General features: G+C 39.9%; 1 protein-coding gene and 1 long non-coding RNA gene across 2 annotated transcripts in view; one reads left to right on the forward strand and one right to left on the reverse strand.

The window, feature by feature from the left end:
• Positions 1–23,032, reverse strand: part of LOC111268976 (potassium channel subfamily K member 15) — a 58,170-nt gene that overhangs the window by 23,248 nt on the left and 11,890 nt on the right. The window contains exons 3-4 of the mRNA XM_022848265.2: positions 22,269–22,474; positions 21,635–21,759 (exon numbers count right to left, since the gene is read on the reverse strand). Of these exons, the coding sequence (XP_022704000.1) occupies positions 21,635–21,759; positions 22,269–22,474 (331 nt within the window). The remainder of the gene's footprint in view (positions 1–21,634; positions 21,760–22,268; positions 22,475–23,032) is intronic.
• LOC111268979 (uncharacterized) overlaps positions 1–23,032 on the forward strand; it is a 46,095-nt gene that overhangs the window by 20,130 nt on the left and 2,933 nt on the right. The gene's annotated exons all lie outside the window — the stretch shown is intronic.

The raw sequence follows: 23,032 nt of genomic DNA on the forward strand, positions 1-23,032 counted from the left end.
GGTCGCGTAGTCTGTTTTTTAAATAGCGTAACGAGGCTCTACGTTCGCGCGCGAAAAATTAGGCTTCTAGCGAAAATATATCGCTACGATATACTATATGTACGTAGAGGTAATTTGGTATTTATAGCAGAACAGTGCTTAGCTTGAAAATATCTATCTCTGATCTAATCATTTGTAGATAGATAAGTACATCAAAATAATTATTAGTTTGGGCCATCGAATTACAACTGTGCTCCGGATCAACAGCTGTAAAATACAAAATAACTGGAAAGCTACTTCATCTCGACTGAGATGTAAGATGTAATATAGCACTTAACCCCCAGATTCCAAAGCCCAGAAAGATCGCCTACTTCTGGGTTCCCCAAGTAATTGTACGTTGATCCTGTATTTCGTTAGCAACATAATATAGCGATATGTAGCAATGACAAAAATTGGGTACGGATTGAGCGGGATCCACGTAAAACCATGAAGGTTTGAAGCCTTCGGAGCATTAATATAGCTGCCTTTATATCTGCAAGCTGAAGTTCGAAGCGGTGGATAGTGAAACGTTTTTGAATACGGGCAGCTCATAGTTAATTTAATTGAGTTCTTTAAATAAGAGGACAAGCGCAAAAGTTTCGTGCCAACGCTTGTGCTAATTGGAAAACAAAAAGAGACAGAGATGAGCTGTAAACTTCATCAAATATCTCTAAAATACTTTGTTTTCCAGGGCTTTAGATCGTTATAATGCGTCACTGTGATCCTTGTATATTCGCCTTTGTTCTTCTAATATGAATCCGCTTATCAGAGCTAAGGTGCGGATTTTAGGTTTTTTTTAGTGTACAGCTAACAAAAAGATGAAAATAAAAAACTATATATATATATATATATATAAAGTGAAGTTGGAATGGGTCATTACGCTATGTGGCATCTGTGTAATGTTAGATATAGCGAAAATGAGGGACATCCTGGATCGTCCTTTTCAACCTAAGATTGCGTTTCTTATTCCTCATCGTTGAGTGCATTTGCCAAGACAAAATTTGCTATGGTTCTTTACAAATGTACAACAAACTCCTATATTTAGATAATAAATTTCATGTCTTCTCGGAAAAGACATAATAATTATAAGCAGTAATATTATTATGATATAATTCAAATGGAGAAAACGTGTTTTACTTCTAATTAGTAGCCCCGTCCACTAGTTTCTCCTTTCCACCGATTCTTTCGTTTTTCGCATTGAGCATTCACGGTCAGTGCGCCATTTTTACAATACATCTGACTGAAATTAACTTATATATATTAATTAATTCACAGTAATCAATTGATTAATTCACAGTAGCCAAATAATTCATTTACATATAGTTGAATATTAAAATACGTTAGCAGTATATTGGAAATGTACGTTTTCCGGTTATCGTGGGCTTCTCTCACGAGAATATACTTTGTTTTAGTTAAGGCTTCTTCTGACTCGTAGCGTATATTACATACTCAACGTGAAGTTTTAAATTAACGTAGTGCATGTGCTTGTGCTTTGCCGGATTCGGGCCTGAATATGCCTTAACTAGTAATCAGGCGACCCTAGAGAATAGCTTTTTCGACTTTCATTCTCAGCTCACATAAGCTTTCGATGTGACAGGATATTTTTAGGGATCTGCAAACAAAAAATGCTCGATATTTATGTTTTTTTTTTTAAATTTCCCGCCATTTAAAAAGGATAATTCCAAAGGACTCACACATTATGCCAATCACAATAGAATATGTGAACCGAAGTGGGTTTACTCGCAGTGGCTTTTTTTCGTGAGCATTGATTGCCGAAATGTGGCTTATTTGCCCTGGTAATCTCGCGCAAGCGGCGCTCCTGTTCGCAACGCAATCAGATCCTGTACGTCCAATTTAGTCGTGACGAGAAATGGCTTTGTTAAGCTGGGCATAATAGTTTAGTTTAAAAATAACTAAACTTCTGTAGTTAAATCATTTCAGACGCTATGCTCAGGCAAACCTTATGGTAAATTATTAAACCTGAACTATTATATTTTTTTACGTACGACGTACGTTTTTCAATATCTGCCCCTCCTTCTATACCAATAATTTCATTTGATAAATATATAATTTAAACGATAATTTTATTAAGCATTTATTGTATCAGGAAATATAAGTGCAGCGTACGACAAAAAATCCCATAGTAGTCCAATGTTGCATTTCCAACTGTATAATGTACAATTATCTAATTTTATTCTAGTTTCAATACTTCATTACATGAGAATTGACTTCCTTACAAGTTTTATTCAAACGATTTCATTATACGAAATATCTCGTGACGCGTTCTTTATACTAGTGAGTAAAGCTTAATTACCGATCACTAGGCCTTTGGTGTGATAAAGCACCAACGTTCTAAAGCACTCTACATGTATTGCTAAAGAAAAATGTTCATATTTCTCTGCCGGCCATAGACACACATGGTCGTCAGGCCACCAGTGAATTTTTTGAAGTCGTATCAACGTAACAGCGAATGGCTTTCATTCTACTATTTGTTTAACCGATATGGCTACCTTAAAAGATTGCGGTTGTATATGTGCTATGGCAATCTGCATTTTTTGGCGGTGCAATAGCTTCGTTTAATTCTCCCGTTGTCGTTCCTATGGTTGATCGGGCTTCCTTGGAAATTATTTTTTTTCCTCTTCTAATGGACAAGGCCGACGAACAGGCAACAATTTCCCATGCGTTTCCATCGGTTTACGATTGGGCCAGCTGCTCAATGCCGGTGCGAAGTGGGTTGAAAACGGATGGAAGCTAGCCACATCATTTCACAGCAGCGTTTGCAAATATTGTACATCATTACAAATACAGATTAATAGTAGACAGCGGGGCTGCGGTTACGTAAGAGAACTTGAAACAATACGCATCAGCGCTATGGCCAAGATAAATTTTAGCTCTACTTCTATTCAGCGATTAACTTTACATGAAGGGCTGTTTCGGTGACGCATTCGACACGATGTGACGTAGCCGACCGGCAAGCTTAGAATGCTAGTTTTGCTTGTTTTTAGGTAGAGTGGCCTATTATAGGGTAATAATGCATCAATATTATCACGACTTACAATGATGAACACAATAAAATTTGGCCTAGCGATAGTTACAATTATTTCGTAAATGTTCCACGAGCTTCCTTTAGCCAAAACTCGGTAGAAAACACCCACCACGTAACAAGGGGATCCGCTTAGTAAAGCAGTTGAAACTGCTGATTCTGTCTTCCAGTGCGTGCAGAAGTACTGCAATGTGGCATTTGATCTTCAATTAGATATAATACAGTTCGGATGTTTTCGTCAAAAGTCTTGCTTGCCATTTCATAATACCGAGAGGTTTTCGCTAGCCTGTAAGTAAATTGCAAAAGCCGCATACGTATAAGTAGGTATATGTAATATCTCGACTCGGGAGTCCCTTTTCTCATAGTCTCGCCATATTCATCATCGACTAGATACATTTAATAGAACATGACAGCAGCAATCGATCGTCGCCGATCATATACAAACCGCAATATGTTCATGTTTTTGGCCGGCATGAGCCAAGTAGCAAGTCAATGAGCCGTGCGAATAAATTCGAAAGGACGCGATCGAAGAAACACTCGCTTTCGTCTAAATGAACAATGTAAGGTCGTTGAAAAGGAATATTGACTCAATGACAATTTATAGGTTCGACTGAATCAGCACATTAGTACGGTCCCGATTTTGATGCTGCGACCGTTACTGTTACGAAGAGACTTTTCGCTTGGCAGGAGTGCGTACGAGACAACGAAAAGCCTATTGTGTAAAGTCATGACGAGCATTGGCATTCTCGTGGGTAGAACTCTACCCAGCAGTAGTGTTAAAAGAAGACTGAATGAGTTTAACGAATGCGGTTGGGTGTATGGGCAAACGGGATACAAGGAAGCAATTTGTTTTTGTTGCTTCAATCGTTGTTGCTGTTATTGTTCGATGCGGCTAATACGAACTCTTTGTTCTTTAGCCGGCTCCTTCTGAGCAAAGCGCTGATTCAACATCCGATTATAATGGTTCTCGTAGAGAGTATACGTAGAGATGAGCGAGGTGCTCTCCTGTAGAATAATAATAAAATGGCTATATAGTATAACTTGAACATAACTAGAACCGACGCTACTTCTAAATCTGCCTTTGTTAAGTGGATGAGAAAAACTATGTCAGCCAATATCGACCGAAGCCATAACAGTAACATACAACCTTGAACCTAGTTTAATTTTAGAAGAGTAGTCTTTGAAAAATTGTTAAATTTTTTGTTTGTTATGAGCGCTTCGTTCTGTAGTTTATCAAAAAAAAAAAAAGGCATCAATAATTAATTCCATTGAAGATACATTAACATACATCCTTTGAAGTGAACGGTTTTACGTGCAGTCGCATTCGTTTGTGCAGGTACACAGTTGAAAGGGTAAATCTATCGGTTGCATTTCGAGTAGACAATTTTAGATATAATGAGAGAGTGTTTACAGGTCAGGTGGCATACGTTTGAATACATGTTTACCTTCGTAGGTTACAGTTACTCCACGTAACCCCGGGTTTTCTACGAGACGTAAAAGTTCCGTTATTAGTAATGGCCAGTTGTCGTGTTATTGTTATTCTGGTTAGGTTCTGCTTGCAATGATTAAATTTGCCCCTATCTCCTGGAAAGTCATAATAACGAAAATGTTCTTTTCTACCATTCGCACGTTCCCAATTCAAAGTTAGCACGAACACATGATTCAAAGCACTACGCGCATTCACGTACTATCATTTTATGGCTTGATAAAAAAAAGAGCACAGGCAAAGTAAAACTAGATTGGTAAAACTTCATATGGAACACCCCAGGTGCGCTTTTTTTTGACTAGGTGTGTTTCTTATTTCAACTGAAAAAACATCTTGAACTGGTCTCGCTTGTACTCGTTTTAAAGCAGAACAAAGTATCATTATGGACAGTTTTCCTTCAGAGAAACTGACGTTCTCTATGTTCTCCAAAGAGTTGTACAATACGTTGATAGTGAAAGATTGCATAGAAAACTACTATACAATCGTGCACCAGCCGGCCCGATCAGATGCAACGTATCTAATAACCCATAACGTTACGATTATGCCACTAAACCCGGACTCGACAGTTCCGAGCGTCACTCGCACGTCTTTCACTGGTTATTGGGTGGTCAACGTATCTAAACAAACGTGATCATAGTTGATACAAATTGATTTAGGACAAATATTATATCCATCACATTTGTAAGGTACATCATAAAATAATGGGGTTACAAACAGTAGCTTTGTATCGAAGATCTGCAGACATATATTCACTTAGTGCATTGGTACTGAATCGCAAGAGCATAAGCTTGAATAAACATACCATTTTTCTAACACTTACATTTAGATTCTACAATAACATAGAAGGCGAAAAAAATACTGAAATTCTTCAGATGAGGTATATTAAAAGGCACCCGTTTACCTGCTATAAAAAAAGATCTTTCATTTCATGATCTTCTATGTGACACATGAATGGGCTTGAAACAATGGTTTATAAGTTGTCCCACTAGGAAGCGAACCCAGTGGTCGGCGTATCATTGAGATATTTATTACGTTATCATTCGTTTTCCGGCAAAATAACCTGTTCCGAATCAAACAGTGCCTGTATATTCAGCTAGCATTGAATACTACTTTGCCCTAATTCGGTCGGCACATTAACATTTGTAGACTTTTGTCATCATTTTCTATAAACCATTCTCAAGTCACGGGCACACATGAATGCCAATGGTTATGCGTAATGTCATTTTGGCGTTGGCGCCGACCTTTAGGCCATACTAGGAACTAACAGCTGAAATCGTGTGAGGGAACCGCAAAAAAATTGACGGCCATGACCCTCAGCCGTGAACTCTCAAGTCTGTTACACCTGCCTTTAGCGTCCATTCGCATTTTACTCATAGAATCGTCGTTGATGTTGAGCTCGCTTAAAACAATAAAGTGCCAAATAAGCGACTGGCCGAGGTTGTCAACATTTCTTCGCCATCATGGCTGCTTCCGTTGCTCTATCAGGGCTTCGCTTGTCATACGATTATGACTCACAAAAGTTCATCCCGTTTGGCTGTCAAAATACTGACACGGAAGCAACGCGTACGATCTGTTATGCTTCGCCGTTTTTTTTTACAGGCTTTCAATTTGGAGGGAATGCCAAGTACAATCATTAATTACATCATGCTCTGCCCAAGTCGTTACACTGGCCTTGAGTTTGCCTTCTTATCAGTGAGTTTTGCGGTCTGGCAAGCTTATTGGCGTTACCTTTTTAGATAAGCATGCATCGAGTATGCGGTTTTTTGTTCTATAAATAGAAAGCGGCGCGGCGAATCTATACGGACATTGTTGCTACATAATACGGACATGCTTTTTAAGGCACTTGAATCTTTTGATAGGACAAAAACCTAAGTGTCCGTGCCTGAACATATGATCCGTCCTCAAGCAAATGCATTACGTATCATATCAGGTTCGTTGTGCAGACGAAAACTATACTGTCAACGCGTAGTACGTTACCTAGTCCGTGACATCGGCAAAGACCACACGCATCTTTGGATGGAAAAATGCGGTGGTTTACATATTGACCTTGATGTTAAACGAAGCTTCGTTTAACATGTTGAAGACATTCCCCAAGACATCCCCTACCTCCTATAAAACTATTGACTAAAATTCGCTACATAATATGTTCATAGGCGGAAGCGGTGAGTGAGACTTATGAGCTAGAACAAATAAATATATCCGTCTAACAAACTTACGATTAGTTTCACCTGCTATAGGTATCATGAATACTACATTTCCGGAAGATCTTTTAAATCAAACTATTATTTTTCTCAACGTCGCAATAGAATTAAACGAGAAAACACGACTCTTACGCGAAAAAATCAGAATTTCTGTGAAACAGAAAAGGCCACTGTCAACAACTGTCATTTGAACGCGATTGTATTTACGTCAGGCAAGATTACTCGTATTGATCGTAATCGTACCGTAAATATTGACTGAGAATTAATTTCGGATTATTGAAGAACTTCTATTACGGTTTATCAGTGACGTATTTTAATATAAACCTGGAAGTTGGAACATTCGTTTTTTTTTATAATGTTTTATATGCCCGTCAGCAACTTTAGAATGTAAATTTATACACTAGTAACACTCGTGCGCGCAAACGTATGTGCATGTAATTTGTAGACCAGCCTATGTAAAAACGTTGCAAGTAAATATAGTATACCATACTACATTAACGTAGACGCATTTCATTCAAGTGTGGCAGTTACCTTGTGAGTACGATATATTTGACATTTGCTCTCTAGGCGTCCACCATTGCCTGTGCCTATGCCGTTTTCGCAGCCGATGCGTTAGCGCAAAACAACGAATGCCGGTATCTTTTTTTCTAGATTGCCCTTAAAATTCTATGGGTGTATGGCGTGAAAGCTGTAGTAGGCTCAACAAAGTGCGCGTGGCCAGTTCTGGCCCGTCTGTTGCAAATGTACTGCCGGACCGGCGAACACTTTTGAGAGTATGAGGTAGTAACACAAGCCTCTAGTGGGTCATGCAGTGCGGTGCGACAAGCGTCAATAGGCGTAAACTAAAGTGTCAAGCTCTGCTGATATGAATGCATCCGTATCCACTTCCTCTAATAGACGAAATAAAAAAAACACAGCTTATCGAATATTAGGGCCTACACTACGCAGGACTACCATTCGAGCACATCTTGGTTTGAAACTATTTTATCTTAATGCTAGATATTATAGCTATGAACACACCTACTGCGGACGTTGAAACTACTGGACGAGTACAGCCAGACAAATGGACTGCGTGGATTGTGTGTCATGATATTCGATAGACAGAACTTCGATAGACGAACTTATTTATCTCTGCTGCTGGAACTAAACCGATCTGACACAATTCTGCAGCATGTTAAATTGTCGATACTGGATTCAATTGAGAACCTGGAAATTTGTAAATGTTTAAATGACGACTAGTCGGCGGTCTCGATTAACGATAACTTTAACTTCTGGAATGCGAATATGATAACTGCACAAAAAATAGTTGAAAATATGTTTTTCATAAAATGCATCCTTGAAGTTCACTGCCTGCTGAACGAAAGGAAGAGCTTTTTTGAAATTCTCCTCCGGGCATAATCTTCCAGGACAGCGTGCTAACCTAGAGTCCGAAACAGCTCGGCTGTTATACTTCGAGCAGTCATTACAACTGTTAACGAAACCGACGAGGAACTGCAGTATAGTAAGATCTAAGAACACTTATAACCTATTTGTTATATCGTGCTTGGGAATCGATAGTCGCTTGGGTGCGTCTCTCATTAAGTATTTATATGCTCATATTTGCCGCTAGAATAAACGGCCATACATTATCAATTGAGATCTTACGATGGCCGATCAGATGGACGCTTCCATCTGCAGAACGTAACGCCGAAATGGTAAGCATGTAGACCTTTGACGGGCCTCATACAGCCCATCACTAATCAGATAATTCAAGGGTAGGTAGTGTTGTTCATTATGCCGTCAGAAACCCAACAAGGAAAGCGACCCACTGAACGAATCTGCCCATAACATCGACAGCATACGGGGCCATTGGTCACTACAAACACACACCTAAATTTCGTATGGATGAATTCTTCCCTTTCGACAACAGTGTTTGGCGTTGAATACAGGTTGCCAAGTGTCAATATATATATATATGTTCAGGTTTAAAGGAAGAAGACCTGTGTCTGAGTTGAATAGATATATATTTACTTAAGTTTAGTATTGATTAATTATATTTGACGAGGCAATCAACGATTAGATGTATCACAGAGAGGATATTTGAAAAATAGACGAGGTCAGCAATAGAGTTGAAAAATTATTCAGCATTTTCTGTACGCTTAAGTAATCATCTACACTCTACAATTGGAAGTGTGATAAATCGCTTTGTGTGCATTGCTTCCAGCCCGACTATTGTTTGTAGGTAATTGTATGGGCTTGTGAGGAGCCACGTTATTTGGTCTATAAAAAATGCAAAAACTATCAACATTGACGTCGAAAATTACCGGCTCAGACCGTATTACCGTATTGGGTCTGTTTGCGTAATCCGAATGACTCGGTAGTCTGGTCAGCGTCATATTAACTTACCATTTAACAGCACGAACACCTTTGCGCACTCAAAATCAAAACAATTTACTAAAATATTAAGCCGAACCAGGCGATATAATCTGCATAACAAGCGATGATTGGCTTAGCTGAAGGAGACTATCATGAATTAAGCTTATCTGTAACAACCCCAGTCGATTAGAAAAGTTACTTGTTAATTATTAGCTAAATTAATAGTTAAAATGCTAACTACGTGCGAACTAACTTCTGAAGTTACAGAACGTCTATAAATATAAATAAATACATATCATTTTCTGACAGTTTATACAATACGTCATCGTAGGTTATCTGCTGTGAGTGCATTGTACGTGAATAGCATTCTTCTGAGTGTTTGCTTATTTACTAAGGGTCGCCCGATGCTCATGCGGCTGATAAATAGATTAACTTGATAAGTCTACATTCTCGTAGTATTAGTTGCTTTTGCCAACCCATTTTGAGTCTAATTAGATCTGGCCCTTTATAACAGGGCCTGACCTATTTATATGAGCGAAACAGCAGTAAGGCATAGTACACGCGCTATTAAAATGTTCCATACTTCGACAAACGCTAGTGTCCCCTCGGAACAACAGCTTAAGTTTGCAACTTAACCACCCATCGATCATGTTCCCAGATCAGAGTAATATTACGAAGTGCAAATACGTTACTCAAAGCGTTACCCAAATACGCTACATACTTCCATAATTCGAGCGGAATTATATGTGAATTAAACTGATAGCAGGCCAAAACCCAAATGCTTAAAACGGCCAAAAACTCGAATGCGTAAATAGTATCAAAAAATCTAACTGTAAAACCTTATTACCAAACTGGCAATTTTTATTGCCCCCCTGAATACCAAAATGGCCTTCGAACAACGCTGATGGCCTTCCGAGCCTTGTGAATCTAAACCCAGATGAGGACTAACTGGTCTACGTCACTAAGGCCTTCTTCTGATTTTTCGGAAGTCGTACGAAGCTTGGCCGTAGCGTAGATTGTAGATTTTAAGTAAACAATGTTAGCGAGGCTCGTCCAGCGTAGAATGGTTATATCACAGCTGATCTCCCGCTGGATTTCCGAAAGGGACATTCGGCTCTTTTCCGTGACGAAGTTGCGTACTAAAAACTGATTTTCTAATCTAACAATAAAAGCAGCGAATACCAACAACTTATTAAGGTTCTTTTCTATTTAAGCGTATCACCTTATACATGCTATCTTTGGCGTATGTTCCGCCTAATTTGCCATCAACACTATTTAGGCTGCGTTTACGCCGATGTTTCCAATTATTTTCGACTCGGCAAGAGGCGTAAAGTTAACCACAAAGAGTAGCGCAAAAAGTGAACAACGTTGATCAGGTCTAAGGAGGTCGGTCACGGACGAACACAGGTGACATTGCGGCCTTATCGTTCCTGGCCGGTAATCTCAGACACTGCTGTTGTGAATAGATAGGCAAAGTAAACAACGTTGTTTATCGTATTCCCACGCTTCGCGTAATGAGACATGATGGGGTCTTTTTAATTGTTATTTTTGTAGCCAACGTACCAGAGGCAGTAGTAGTGGTGATTCTGTCCAATTCTCTCATATTCGAATTTAGAAGGTATTGCAACCATAGCATTGAATAAGTTGCAGTATGGCAAATTATATAATATAAACATTAGCTGATGTTCAATACTTGTGAGCGGTAACTGCAGGCATCTGTCTGAGTAGAGAGAGTAATCTATCTCAAGTGAACGACAACGAGTATACATATCAGTACTCAGGACATTCGAATTACATGATAATTAAGCACGGTGAGAACAATCATGATTTGGACGACAATTTCAAGAAATATACTGTGGATTCCTCCTTGATCGTTGAATGTGAAGTTAATTTTAGGCATTCGGTCTTCAGTTTGGTGAACAAGTACATCGTGTGGGAGGTGAAAAACCTTCACTATCGACGGTGACCCCACGCAAACGGAAGTCCAGATAAAGTCGATTTAAACGTCATCAATCTCCCAATGAACAGAGAAATCACTGTTGGAAGTGCTGGCTTCCGATGACGAAACATCTTCAGTCTTGAAGATGTTAGAATAGAGTTTTCCGATGGTCTAAGGAACCGTATGATGACAATAAAAAGGTCTCTTTGTCAGAAACGTGTTCTCTGACTCAAACGTTAAGCTCTTGCATAATAACCTAATTATAACATCATCCCTGGCGAAATTGTTCAGCATCGGTGCATCTGTGTCAGTGACTATTCCTGACCACAGCAGAGGATCATGGCACGGTGCAGCTTTGTCCTGCGCCCTATCAATAAGTCTATTTACTTTTTTTTTTTTTCGAAACAGACTGTATCATTGATTACATACTTTTGTGTCAGTCATAATTCATTTTTTCTAGTTCAAATACAATCGTTGGATTGATTTAGTTTTCTCACATGCCGCAATCTGTGACTAACTGATTGGTCGGTAGCATTGTGCCAAATTTCTGGCACATGATTTTATCGCCATTCGACCGGAACGAAAGGCCGATTTTTCAAAGAGGACATCGACCCAAGATCAACGTCTGACAGCCGTATGGAAGATGACCTAAATATAGTGTATTCGACGCAGCTCTTTCTATTCGAGTATGCGCTAATTGTCCACCGGCGTTGATGTGGCCTTTTGCAGGATCTCATGAAAATGTGTGACCTGTATTGCGATTTCTGCGGACAGATTCGTGCGTCCTTGGTACTGTTTGCTACGTGCGATTTTGCGCTGACTTGTATGGTGTTGAGCGTCGCGCCTGACAGGAGTGAATCAATCCTTTGAAAATCTGCCAAGATGAAACAAACCAATTCATATTCTTCTACGACAAGAAGGTGATCGTTTAGACTCGATTTCGGTTGCCGCGAATTGGGAAGCCGTACTTTCTGTGATTTGTGAGTACTGCCGCTATCGTAATCCGAGCAGCTTTACTCAGTGAAAACGTGTCAGCCAATCGTAGTATGTAAGCTATTTAGTTAGGCTCATCGGACTTAGCAGAATTCAAATACAAATTAATAGAAATCCAATGGATTGGATGATAATGCTGCAAGCGCTAGAGCTTGACGCTGTGCCGGCTCGACCCTCGAAATAACAACACGCTTCTCTTAGAACAGCTGTTGTATCGACGCGTGGGTCGCTGTTGACATAGTCTCTAGTTAACAATAGTTGGAAAGCAAGTTTCGTCAGCCGCATGTAGGACGTGAACGAGCCGCATGAACGGTGTATGAAGAAAAAACAGAGATTGGATCACTTACATGATGCCTATGACAGCAGTTTCTATTCGGGATTGGACATAGATTTGGAATTTCTGAACATTTTGGTGACAGCGTCAATGCTAAAGCCGGTTACAGAACAGGCAAAACGAATTGCCACCTTTGATATCACCGATTTAATATTACGAATGAACGGTATTCGGTGAGCCCTTATGTGGCGGGTTATTTTCTTTAACGTAGAAGACTTCAAAGAATAATGGCTCGACGCGTGCGATATAATAGCGTTATCTATTATATTGGAAGCTTCAATACCGTCTATTGGGGCCATATATTTTTAATCTGACAGACACTTCGGCCTTGAACTAACGGTTACATCTGAGATCAGGGCACCGTGTTTAACCTATATATGTTTGGGGGCTGACGGTGCTGAGTCGATCCTTTACATTCGGCTGCCCCTCCCCTACAGTCTTCTTACAAATACAATGTACACTTCTTGCGGTTTACTGCTTTTTTTGTTATTTACGCGGTCCGCTAGTACAGGTAAATGAGGCAAATTATAATAATTACATTTTACCTTTCGGTCCCCTACAGTGGTGCAGTGTTCGTCTAATAACGTAAAAAAAACACAGGCGATCTGAGCTTGAATCTTAACATAAACGCACTTTTTGTTTCCCTGTGTAGATTTCCCTTTCCTTCGCATAGAACCACCTACTGTAGCAAATCTTTAAAGCAACGCTAAAACAGTTATATTAAGGTTCACTGTAAGAAAAATCGGGTACGGAAAAATCTTCTAGCAGTTGAATAGTCGAACAATACCAGGCTTCAGATCAGTATCGACTCATTGAGATCAACTAAATTATAGCACGAGTTTATTTGGTTGACGCGATGCAAGCGTTGGCATCAGCCACGATCTTTGTACCGTTCCTCTTAGTTGAAATCTTTTTGTGACTTCGGTTCGGCTATCTAGGTGAACATACCCCCATTGCACGCACGTGCACATAACGGCTGCACGTATGTTCTCCGTGGCGAAGGAAAGTTACAGATTTTCATAGCGAACCTCCTGTTTATCATATAGTTAGCTGCAAGCCGTTAAAACAGAGTCGTCCATTTGCATATTAAATATCTACAGATAACGATCCACACCATGTTAATCAGATCAAAAACAAGATAGATCTTGAATAAAAGTATCATAGCACAATAAACTTATAGATAGATAGAACGTACTTAACCTGTGCGTAGGGTATTTTTAGCTATTAGCTTATAATGTATTTTCCCTCAAAGTATCGCAAAGTCCAGACTATGGGTCGAGACATTTACTCTCTGAAACAGAACGAGATGAGCCCTGATTATCTCCAGCAAGCTTGCTTCGTTGCGTGCTTATCGTTAGAAGACAAATTTTGACTTCTGTAAAACTCAGATGCTCTCACTTTAAGCTGGGCGCTGAACAGAACCCAATGACAAGAACAAGTCGCGCGTAATGCGGTCTCAAACCCTGTGTTTTTATAATTAACGTTTACAATAATTTCCCCTTTATGACAGACTGAAACAGAACAACAGTCGGCGAATGAAATTGGCAAACGTCCGAAAAAACGAACGCCTATAGGCCCGTCAATCACAGTATAGGCCTTACGTCCTGAAAGAGTATGTGTTCTTTTCAACGACCCTACCGTAGGAAAATCACTTAGCTTCGCATGCACACGAGCATACTCTTTGTGGCGGCAGCTCGTACCAGCCAAAAGTTCCATCTGCTCCCATCGATTTGCAATATTTCCGTAAAACATATAGCTGTCAAGCTGACTGAAGACGGTGGGTGGTATTGACGATGATGACACCCTATAGAAACAGCTGCATTGACGGTGAATAACGTCCGTAATGTCTACGTAATGTTGCCTATGTATGCTTTCGTAGCAGCTACTTCCTACAGCGGCTACATAGACAAACTAGAAATTTGCTCAATTATAACAATATGGCCCTTCTATACATGTGAAGAACTTTCGAAATAGATCATTGTTAACAAATTCGTGATAGTGTAGCCCAAACCTTATAGAAACGTCTGCCTCAACTGAACAATGAATGTGATAGTCATAAGGGTGCACCTTTGCCAGCGCTGTCTGGGCTTTCCGAGTTTCATTCTGAATACATATACGATTAGAGGGTAAATAAGATCCTGAAATAGACAGCCCGCCCAGCTATCGCTCACCGAAAGAAGCCTCAATTTACCAATCGTCAACCAATAAAGAAAACTTAGCCTAGTCGACCTAATCTATCATTCTATCGCATGTGTTTCTGTCGCGTTGAGTATTTGCAGCAATAGCATTTTTCTACAGCGCCGACAACAGCTCATTTATATTTGAAGTCAACGTGCTGGCAACCGACTGACATCATAACCCGCGTTAACCCTTAATTAGACAATATCATTTTGTTCTATGTCCTGTACGGGTCAATCCGTGTGGGGTATTATGGCGTCCCATATATTTCAGGTGGTCCAAGCCTGTTTCACCAAATGTTCCGCCCGTTATACGTACAGTATGTTTCGTTTGACAGAAATGGGAAACGCAGAAAAGGCTTTTTGCACTAGCGGTAGGCTTATCTAGGCACTTCTTGCAGATAAAGCCACCCTTGGCAGGGCATCGAAGCGCGCTACGGCTCGATGCGACTTCTACTTAGTGATTCAGACTTATAGAAACGAGTACAGAAAGACATATCAAGAGTTGTTTTGAACTAAGTGTTAGGTTATGGTCTCTCTCAACATAAATGGATGTCCTATTTACAAAACAATAGAGGTCGGCTGTGCTATTCTATGACTTAACCGCCTAGATGAATGAGGAAGAACGCTTTTACAAGTCCTAATATAGCGTTCACCTATTGCTGTTTTATAGTGCTACCGTTGACAGCCTGGTCAGTGAATTTTTAACCAACATTTTTTAAAATAGTAATGTATAATAACGAAATAAACTGCTTTAATTTTAGATTTTTTTTTAAATAAGCTTAAATGACGTGGTGTTCCATATAGTACATCTGTAAGATATCAACACAACTGATGTCGGCACATTTAGACAGTATCCCCTAAACGAGAAACGTGATTGATATCTGTAAACAAGTTAAAAAGAAGATGGAACACTTCAGAAAGACTCAAAGATACGCTAAAATAAAATATAATGACTTGAATCAAGCTTTACACGCATAAATAAGTTGAAAGATTCTCTGATAAATTCGACCTCGATAACACACATTTTCAAGTGTCTATTAATTAATCATCCCTGGAATGATTAGAAGCCGGCTGCTCGACCACTTACTCCTTTTTGAAAATTAAGTTAAGGTAGGAAAAACTAGACTATAAAAAAAGGCTATAGGTATTTTCTCTTGCGTATACTGTACTTCAAGCTTATATGTCTGTAGCATTCTTAGGAACTGGTCAGGAACAACTGATCTCGCTTGGACAATAGCTGGACTCAGTCCCGAGGTCGACGCTGTAGTGGCGGCTAACGCATTTGGACATTAAAGTTACGGCTTCATAACAGCAAAAGAACAGCCATGCTAAACATGAAAGTTAATTTTCTTTAGTACCAATACAAAAACTATTATTACATATGATGCAATGTTATGTATTGAATTTTTCTACACGTCTAGCGTAAAAAGTAAAGTTCAATTGTGGTTCCACCTTCTTTCTTCGATTCCGCTGTGAAAGAAAATCACTTTCTTACAATAAACGGCTGATTTCTTTCTGCATTGTATAGACAATTAAATGCAAGGGTTTTGGGATACGGAGCACGTATGCTAGTGACTTGTATTCTGCGCCAAGGATTTTTATTGGCGCGTGTAAACGTCGCTGAGCTCAGTGAAAACACGCCAGGCGATGACTCGTCCCACGAGAGCTGGGCACAGTCCGCAGTAAATTTAGTGCAGAGGCCTTAAAGTCATCAAGCCTGCTTCTGGCCTTTCAAATGGTGGAAAATGGAGCAAAAGCAACAACGCGACTGTTGAATAAATCTAACGAGCGACAGAACAGTGGCAGGGAGGTCACTGAGATCGCAGGACTGAATGTCTCAAGGAAGGCAAGCACAGATGAGCAGCATCCTGCTTCCCGTAATATCCTTGCTTTCTTTAAATTCGCCAAGCACTCGGCGGGCAGACAGGAACGAAGCAGGTTGGGTTAACTAGATAAAGGATAATCGTTCATTTAGCTGGATTGCTCTCTCAAATAAAGCTCTGTCGACATGACTGCAGGACTTTATGGCGTTATGCGATGAACACGCGTAACAGACTTCAGTCGTTGGGGAACTTCAGTTCATCACCTTCAACGAAATGGGAAATAACGCCATTGGAAGCACTACCACTATGGTGGCGAGAATCAGCAGCCAACAACAGTCTTAACGATGAAAGACTTTAGGTAGAAAGCTTGTATACCGAAGTTGTAAGTGACAACTAACTCAATAAGAACACAAAGCGATGTACGCTTACGGAGTAAACCTTGTTGTTACTGTAATAGGGTCTCATGGTTCAATAGCCTACTAGCGACATCTTATATCCATTAATGTGGTTAAAGAAACAACATGTTTAGAACCTACGTGACAGCCTCAGAGGATCAGGCTGTTCGAAGAAAAAGATTTTGAATAGGTGTGTTTTACATGCCAAAAATCTATTGCTCATTGGGAGTTGTATACATGCTACATATTGTGTAACTTAGAACGACATAGGTGGATAAGATTCTTTGCCGACCCTTAATTCGAAGACCTGTTGCCGAATTGGGCTTGTTTGTATTGCCTTTGTGTCATATACATTTTTTAATACTACGACCAGCTTGTTTCGCTTACATAGCTTACTTACGGGTTTTCGGTGTAATGCTTCAATGAACAGAATAGTAATAACATGTGAAGAAACCAGCATATCTAAGCTGCGTAGCGAGGTCCTTGCAACGATATATTGAAGTGATAACTGGGTTAATGGTGATTGTGTTTTTCCCAGAATCTGTATACAAGACGTCGCAGTACTGTTTCCTTGTTTGTGATCTTATGCAAAAATAGAATTTATACATAAATTACTTTTTCAGCAAGTATCGATAGGCCACTGATCATCTATTAGCATTAGTCTTCTATTTATCTGTGCCAGTCGCTAATTTCACAAGTTATACGTCTATACTATATCCATCGGGCATGCTGCATGTAGCAGCATGGCGGACTATCACTGTTCTGATATTAAGCCAACGCCCTTAACTGAAAATCAATCTCGTTCAAACGATATGAGCCATCTATATAATTTTCGACACCTGAATCTACAAAAGTGAGCCTTTTTTGAGGATTCATATTTTGCGGTAACGGCTAAAATCTTCCAGCACCAGCATTTCCGTAGTCAGCAAAATTATCCGCCCTACGATCGTACGAACGAATTTATACGTAATTCAATACGTTTCAGAGTGTTTGTAAAGTATCCTGCGGCTTGGCTTGACACAATGCTATGTCATAAGTGCTTGTTTCTGACAGATTATACACATACGCTTTGTTAGGAGCGAGCCACAACAATAGCAATTCGGCGCCTTAGTGCCCTCTAGAGGGCGCTTATGGATGTTGTCCTAGGTCTTATGTTTTTTTTCGCAAAAATTCACAGATGTCGTTTTCGAACAGTTTTATTTTCTTGCCTATTAAGTGAACAAAAAGAAAATATGGGCGTAGTCAGCCTACTGAGCCAGTTTCATCAACCAAAATTGAACCAAATATGAAACACAGGTGTGAAGAAAAGATACAACACACATCTATTGATGTTGGCAGATTCGAAGTGATTCTGTTCCGAATCCTTTGAGATAAATATGCCCTCAGATCATAGAAGCTATTAAGGTGATTCAATAGAGATAAAATAAAAATTGAAAGAAATTGATCTGTGTTTTTTTCGAGCGGACAGCTTGATAATTGTCTATGTTCGCTCTTTCTCAGTCGATTTTTAGATCATTTATATTTTGTTGAGAGATCCCATCATGTTATCGAAAAGACTCAGATAACACATGTATTTTGAATTCCATAAATATATCATTCATTTCACGTACGGGCATCTTTCAAAAATGTATGTATATACACAAAGTTGTAGTGTCAGAGATGACAAAGCTATAAGTTGTCATTAACGTTCGTTACTATGTAAGCCGTTATAAATAGAAGAAATAACTGCAGATGTTTCTCTAAACTATTTAGAAATATTGTGTAATTCGTCCCTGCATATAGCGGTCGAAGGGTTGTATATTGTTAGGGGCAATACGGCTGGTTCAACTCTTTTACAAGGCCACTCCTGCTGGATGATTTCCTTTGAGGAGTTACCACCGATAATGGAGGGGATGCTTTTGCACATAATTTAGTCAACGCGCATCAACGATCCGTCTCTCATATGTATTAAAAGGCAGCGCATACGGTCGTTAGAATCGCCTAACTTTCTCCGGTTTACTTTGAACTGTTTTCTTTTTCTATAATGTTATGTAATGCTTCCACCATTGACACCAAAACCTCTCGGTGTCGATGTTTTATCGTTGTAAATACGCCATCTAACGCTCTGACGGAACATGGCGTCATCCGAAAAAAGCGTCTCTGTGGAAATCCAGCGAGACGCACGATCAAACGTATTTCTAACATATTACAAATAGACTTCTGCATCCTCTTTGGAACAGTACGATCTCAGCTTCGTACTCTTCGTATCTCATCAATTTGGCTTCGAACAGAAGTGATCCTGATCTTCTTGAAGAAAAAGCCGACGAACTATTATTTCAGATAAAGAATATATGTGCAAGGAGATCAAAGGCGAATGGAGAGAGAGATCAAAGAAGAATGGGAGACTCTATAGATAAACGGCACAGGCTACAAACTTCACTCAACGCGTCAATCAACTGACAGGGAGGATTAAATAAAAAATGGACGACTGGTCGCGTGAAGCCATGACGTTTATGCTGTCTGGCTCATCAGTAACTGACCTGAAAACTACCTACAAATCGACTACCCCACAGGGCCCTTAAGCATCGTTTTTTGTTTTTTTTTTCGCCTAGTTGACACGCATGGCACGTCTATTGTCGGACGCCGTGTGATCGGAAAACGTCACTTATTTTATCTTGCTGTTTAATAAGGCCGTGTATTGTACTGGTAATAGAAAGATGAGGACGACTTATTAGGCGATCTATTTTGCAAGTGGTGCCTCTAGTTTTGGACGTCGTCCAGCAATCGTAGCGTCTGTAGAGTATAGATGCAAGGCTCGTTTAGAGGCAAAAATAAGTATTTTTGGCTAAAATTTACATTAGCCATATATTTGCTCTGCTGGCGTGTTCGATAAAATGAACAAGTTGGATGAATGTAATGGTACACACACATACGTTGAGCATTCGATCCGGACTTCGCAGCTCAGAAATATTCTCCAGTTATAATGTACCAGAACGCGGACAATATGTAACCTGTAATAATAATAACAAATCATGTGCGTAAAAGCTTGCCTCGAGAGTTGAACGTACAATATTTGCTTCCTTATCCTGTTGAAAGCATTATGCAAGTGCTGACATTTCCAGTTAAGAAAGTTCCGCGCTATCAGACTTTTACAGAACGAAAGGAAGAGAATACTCGTATGCCATTAGACCAGCTGTTCTCTGTGTGTGTGTTAAAAAAACATAGCCACAAATGGTAACAAAAGTAAGTTGCTAACAGGCATTGTTCACATAAATTATATTAAGTATACGTCATCTTTTTTCATTTTATTTCTCCAAAGTTAAACAGCTCTTGTGGAACTATAAGGCTAGAGCTCGTCGCACCGGCCCTCAAGCGCCAACGACAACAGCCTCCGTAGACCAACTGTACTGCTACCCCATAGAGGTTGCCAATACTTGACAAAACGATACTCGACACGATTTGGCTCAGGTTACTCAATGCTGCATGATAATTAATCGTCGCGCAAGGTCGACTATAAGCAACTGACCTGACGATAGAGGAAGGGAGCACTCGTGACGTCGTATCTAAATCAGTAGGTATACTATTGCGGGCGTTGGGACAAGGGCTAGGCCGGATGTACGTGTATGATATGATGTGGACTACATATAGGCTGCCGTACTGTTCTGGTCGTATATGCGTTCATCATCTGGAAGTTAAGCGGCCCTAGCCGAAAACCTTCGAGTCGGTCCTATCGAGCAAGTCCTACAAGTAAGACCTTGAACGATGGTATGTGTCGGTAGTAGAAGGGCGACCACAACCCTACTAGGACATGGCCTTCGTTCGGGAAAAAGACTGGGCGACATCGGCAAAGATCAAATGAATATACTGAAAGGCTGAGCAAGCAATGACAATTTACCACTGCAGACAAGGAACATTTGAGTAATGAATGGATCCACAGCAAGCGCGCAGTGTGCGAAGATCTTGCCAATATTAAATTGCATTTGTCAAAGCAGCAAGTTCCGAAAGAAGTTGATGCGGAGAAACAGACCTTGGGATTGAGATGGGTTCATATAATATGCCCCACTTTTCGATTTCGGCCATTTTCGTTACAGCTCTACCTCGGCTTCGTTTCACAATGGAGCCGGCGCAGAAACTGTAGAAACCTCAATAACAGTATATCGGGCTGGCGACTTCGTGTGTCGCAGGAATACCACGTGGATTGAAATAGAAAGTGAGCTCAAGGAGACTGCTAGCTAAATTGCCTCTACTATTAACTGGTTATTTGGACGTCAATGACTTTTTGAAACATACTCTATAGATTTCCAATATCATTTAAAAAAACGCAAATATGAACGGCTGCGTAAGTGCAATCGTGATACGTAAAAAATTACACATAAATTCTAAATTACCTGATGGCGAAGCTCGTGACGTTTGTCAACGACGGCTGAACTAACAAAACGCTCTAACTATAAGCATCAGAGCGGTTTGGATTCTCGTACGCTTACAAGATGTGGCTATTTTGTCCCAGTGGTTCTGAGCTCATTCGGAACTAAACACTTAACGATAAAGGGTGACCGTCTTAAGTTTACGCTTTTTTCGGATTTATTCCTAGCGGACAGTTTCGACAATCAACTGGAGATCCCTAAATTTAAAATAGCCGATCTTAATTACTTATCTCATTTATCGTTTTACTCTATCATAGGCTTCGTTGATATTCTATGCCGCCTTATTGTACGCTTGAAAACAAGCATAATTTTGTTCAATGGAGTGCCGAAAATGGAATACCTATGCGCGTACAACTGGCCAAATCGTATCGTACTTACGAGCAGGCCTTAATTCGAACATAATTCGTATCATGCTAAATGAGGTAACAAAGACAATCAAAAGCATAAGTCGTATATTCACTCACCTATGGTGGTAATGACAGTAATGCAGTAGAGTAAGGCCCCCGAAAAGGTCCATTGTATAGGTTGGTCAACGTCGCTTCCGTCATAGCCGCTGTCGCGAACTGCCTTTACGACGTCTTCCTCGTATCTACATACACAGCAGTAGTCATTTTTTTAGACGCGTCAATCAATATGTGTATTGCATACCCTTTAGTAGAAAGATATGTGCGCGCGTTTGCAAATCCTGCTGACTCTCGTCTCCTCATTAGCATCTCCAGAAACAGGTAACTACATTAATGACTATATTAATTTAACCACCATAATAATAACACCACGACTATCTACGTAATTATAATAAGTGATTAGAGTTTCGATCTTCATGCTCTCCTGAGTTGAATTCGGACTGAGGTAAAAACGCTACAACACACGCGAGTTACTATTATACGTTCTAACGTTGTACCGTTTTTGTTATAACAAGTACAAACAAAATGAGTGGCGTTTTCTTTCTGGCGTTTTTAGTAGACGAATACAATAGATAAAGGCGTACGTTGATATCTTATAGGAGTCATATGTAACCTGTATTATTCTTTAGAGAAGTAAAGTTTACTCGCGGCCCACTCGTGAGTTTCGCAAAGTTAACGCAAAAAGATAAAATACCTTTTTAAACGTATTTCAACGCTTTTTATCCAGCGCACGCGTTCGAAAACGTTAAGTTGTTCAGTAATATTGAACATGTCTTGAAGACATGCCTGTCGATGACTTCGGATTTGTTGCTTGTTAAGAGTCTCGGCGTCCCCCTCTATGTGCTTGAACAAAAAAGCTCCTCCAACCACGTATGCCACTACTAGCACGCATAGGCCGACCTGAGCGACAAGAAACGATACGGCAATGAGCACACACTGTGAGCTATGTGAAGCGTCAAGAAAATCCACCGAGCGATTAAAGCAATAGGTCTTCATTGGAACCTGATTTGCTAATTTATAAATCATCAAATCTAATTATGCTGAATCGAATAACAAAAACAGTCTCATGCTAAATGTGCGTTTGAGTTAGAACTTACAAACTAATTCCGGATATCCGCTTACTCATGGTGGTAATAACAATAATACAGTACAATCAAGTCTATATCGTCCGAAAAAGTTCAATGTACAGATCGAACGATATCTCTTCCGTCACAGCGAAAAGTTCTAATGGGAAAAAAAAAACGTGTGATTACTACAACGAAACGGCTTTCCATAAAACCGGGAGATATGCTCCAAAAAATTATATCTTTTTGGAATATCTAAGCCCCAACCTTATGCTTATAGGGTGGATTACCTCACACTTACCAGGAAGACTTCACTTCTTGTTACCAAATACAATGACAATAATGGGACATTCGGTTAGAATCCCAGCTCAGATTTTTGGAGTTCTATTTAAGC

The sequence above is a fragment of the Varroa jacobsoni genome, unplaced genomic scaffold (genome assembly GCF_002532875.2).
Source record: "Varroa jacobsoni isolate VJ856 unplaced genomic scaffold, vjacob_1.0 scaffold_1338, whole genome shotgun sequence".
Taxonomy (NCBI): domain Eukaryota; kingdom Metazoa; phylum Arthropoda; class Arachnida; order Mesostigmata; family Varroidae; genus Varroa; species Varroa jacobsoni.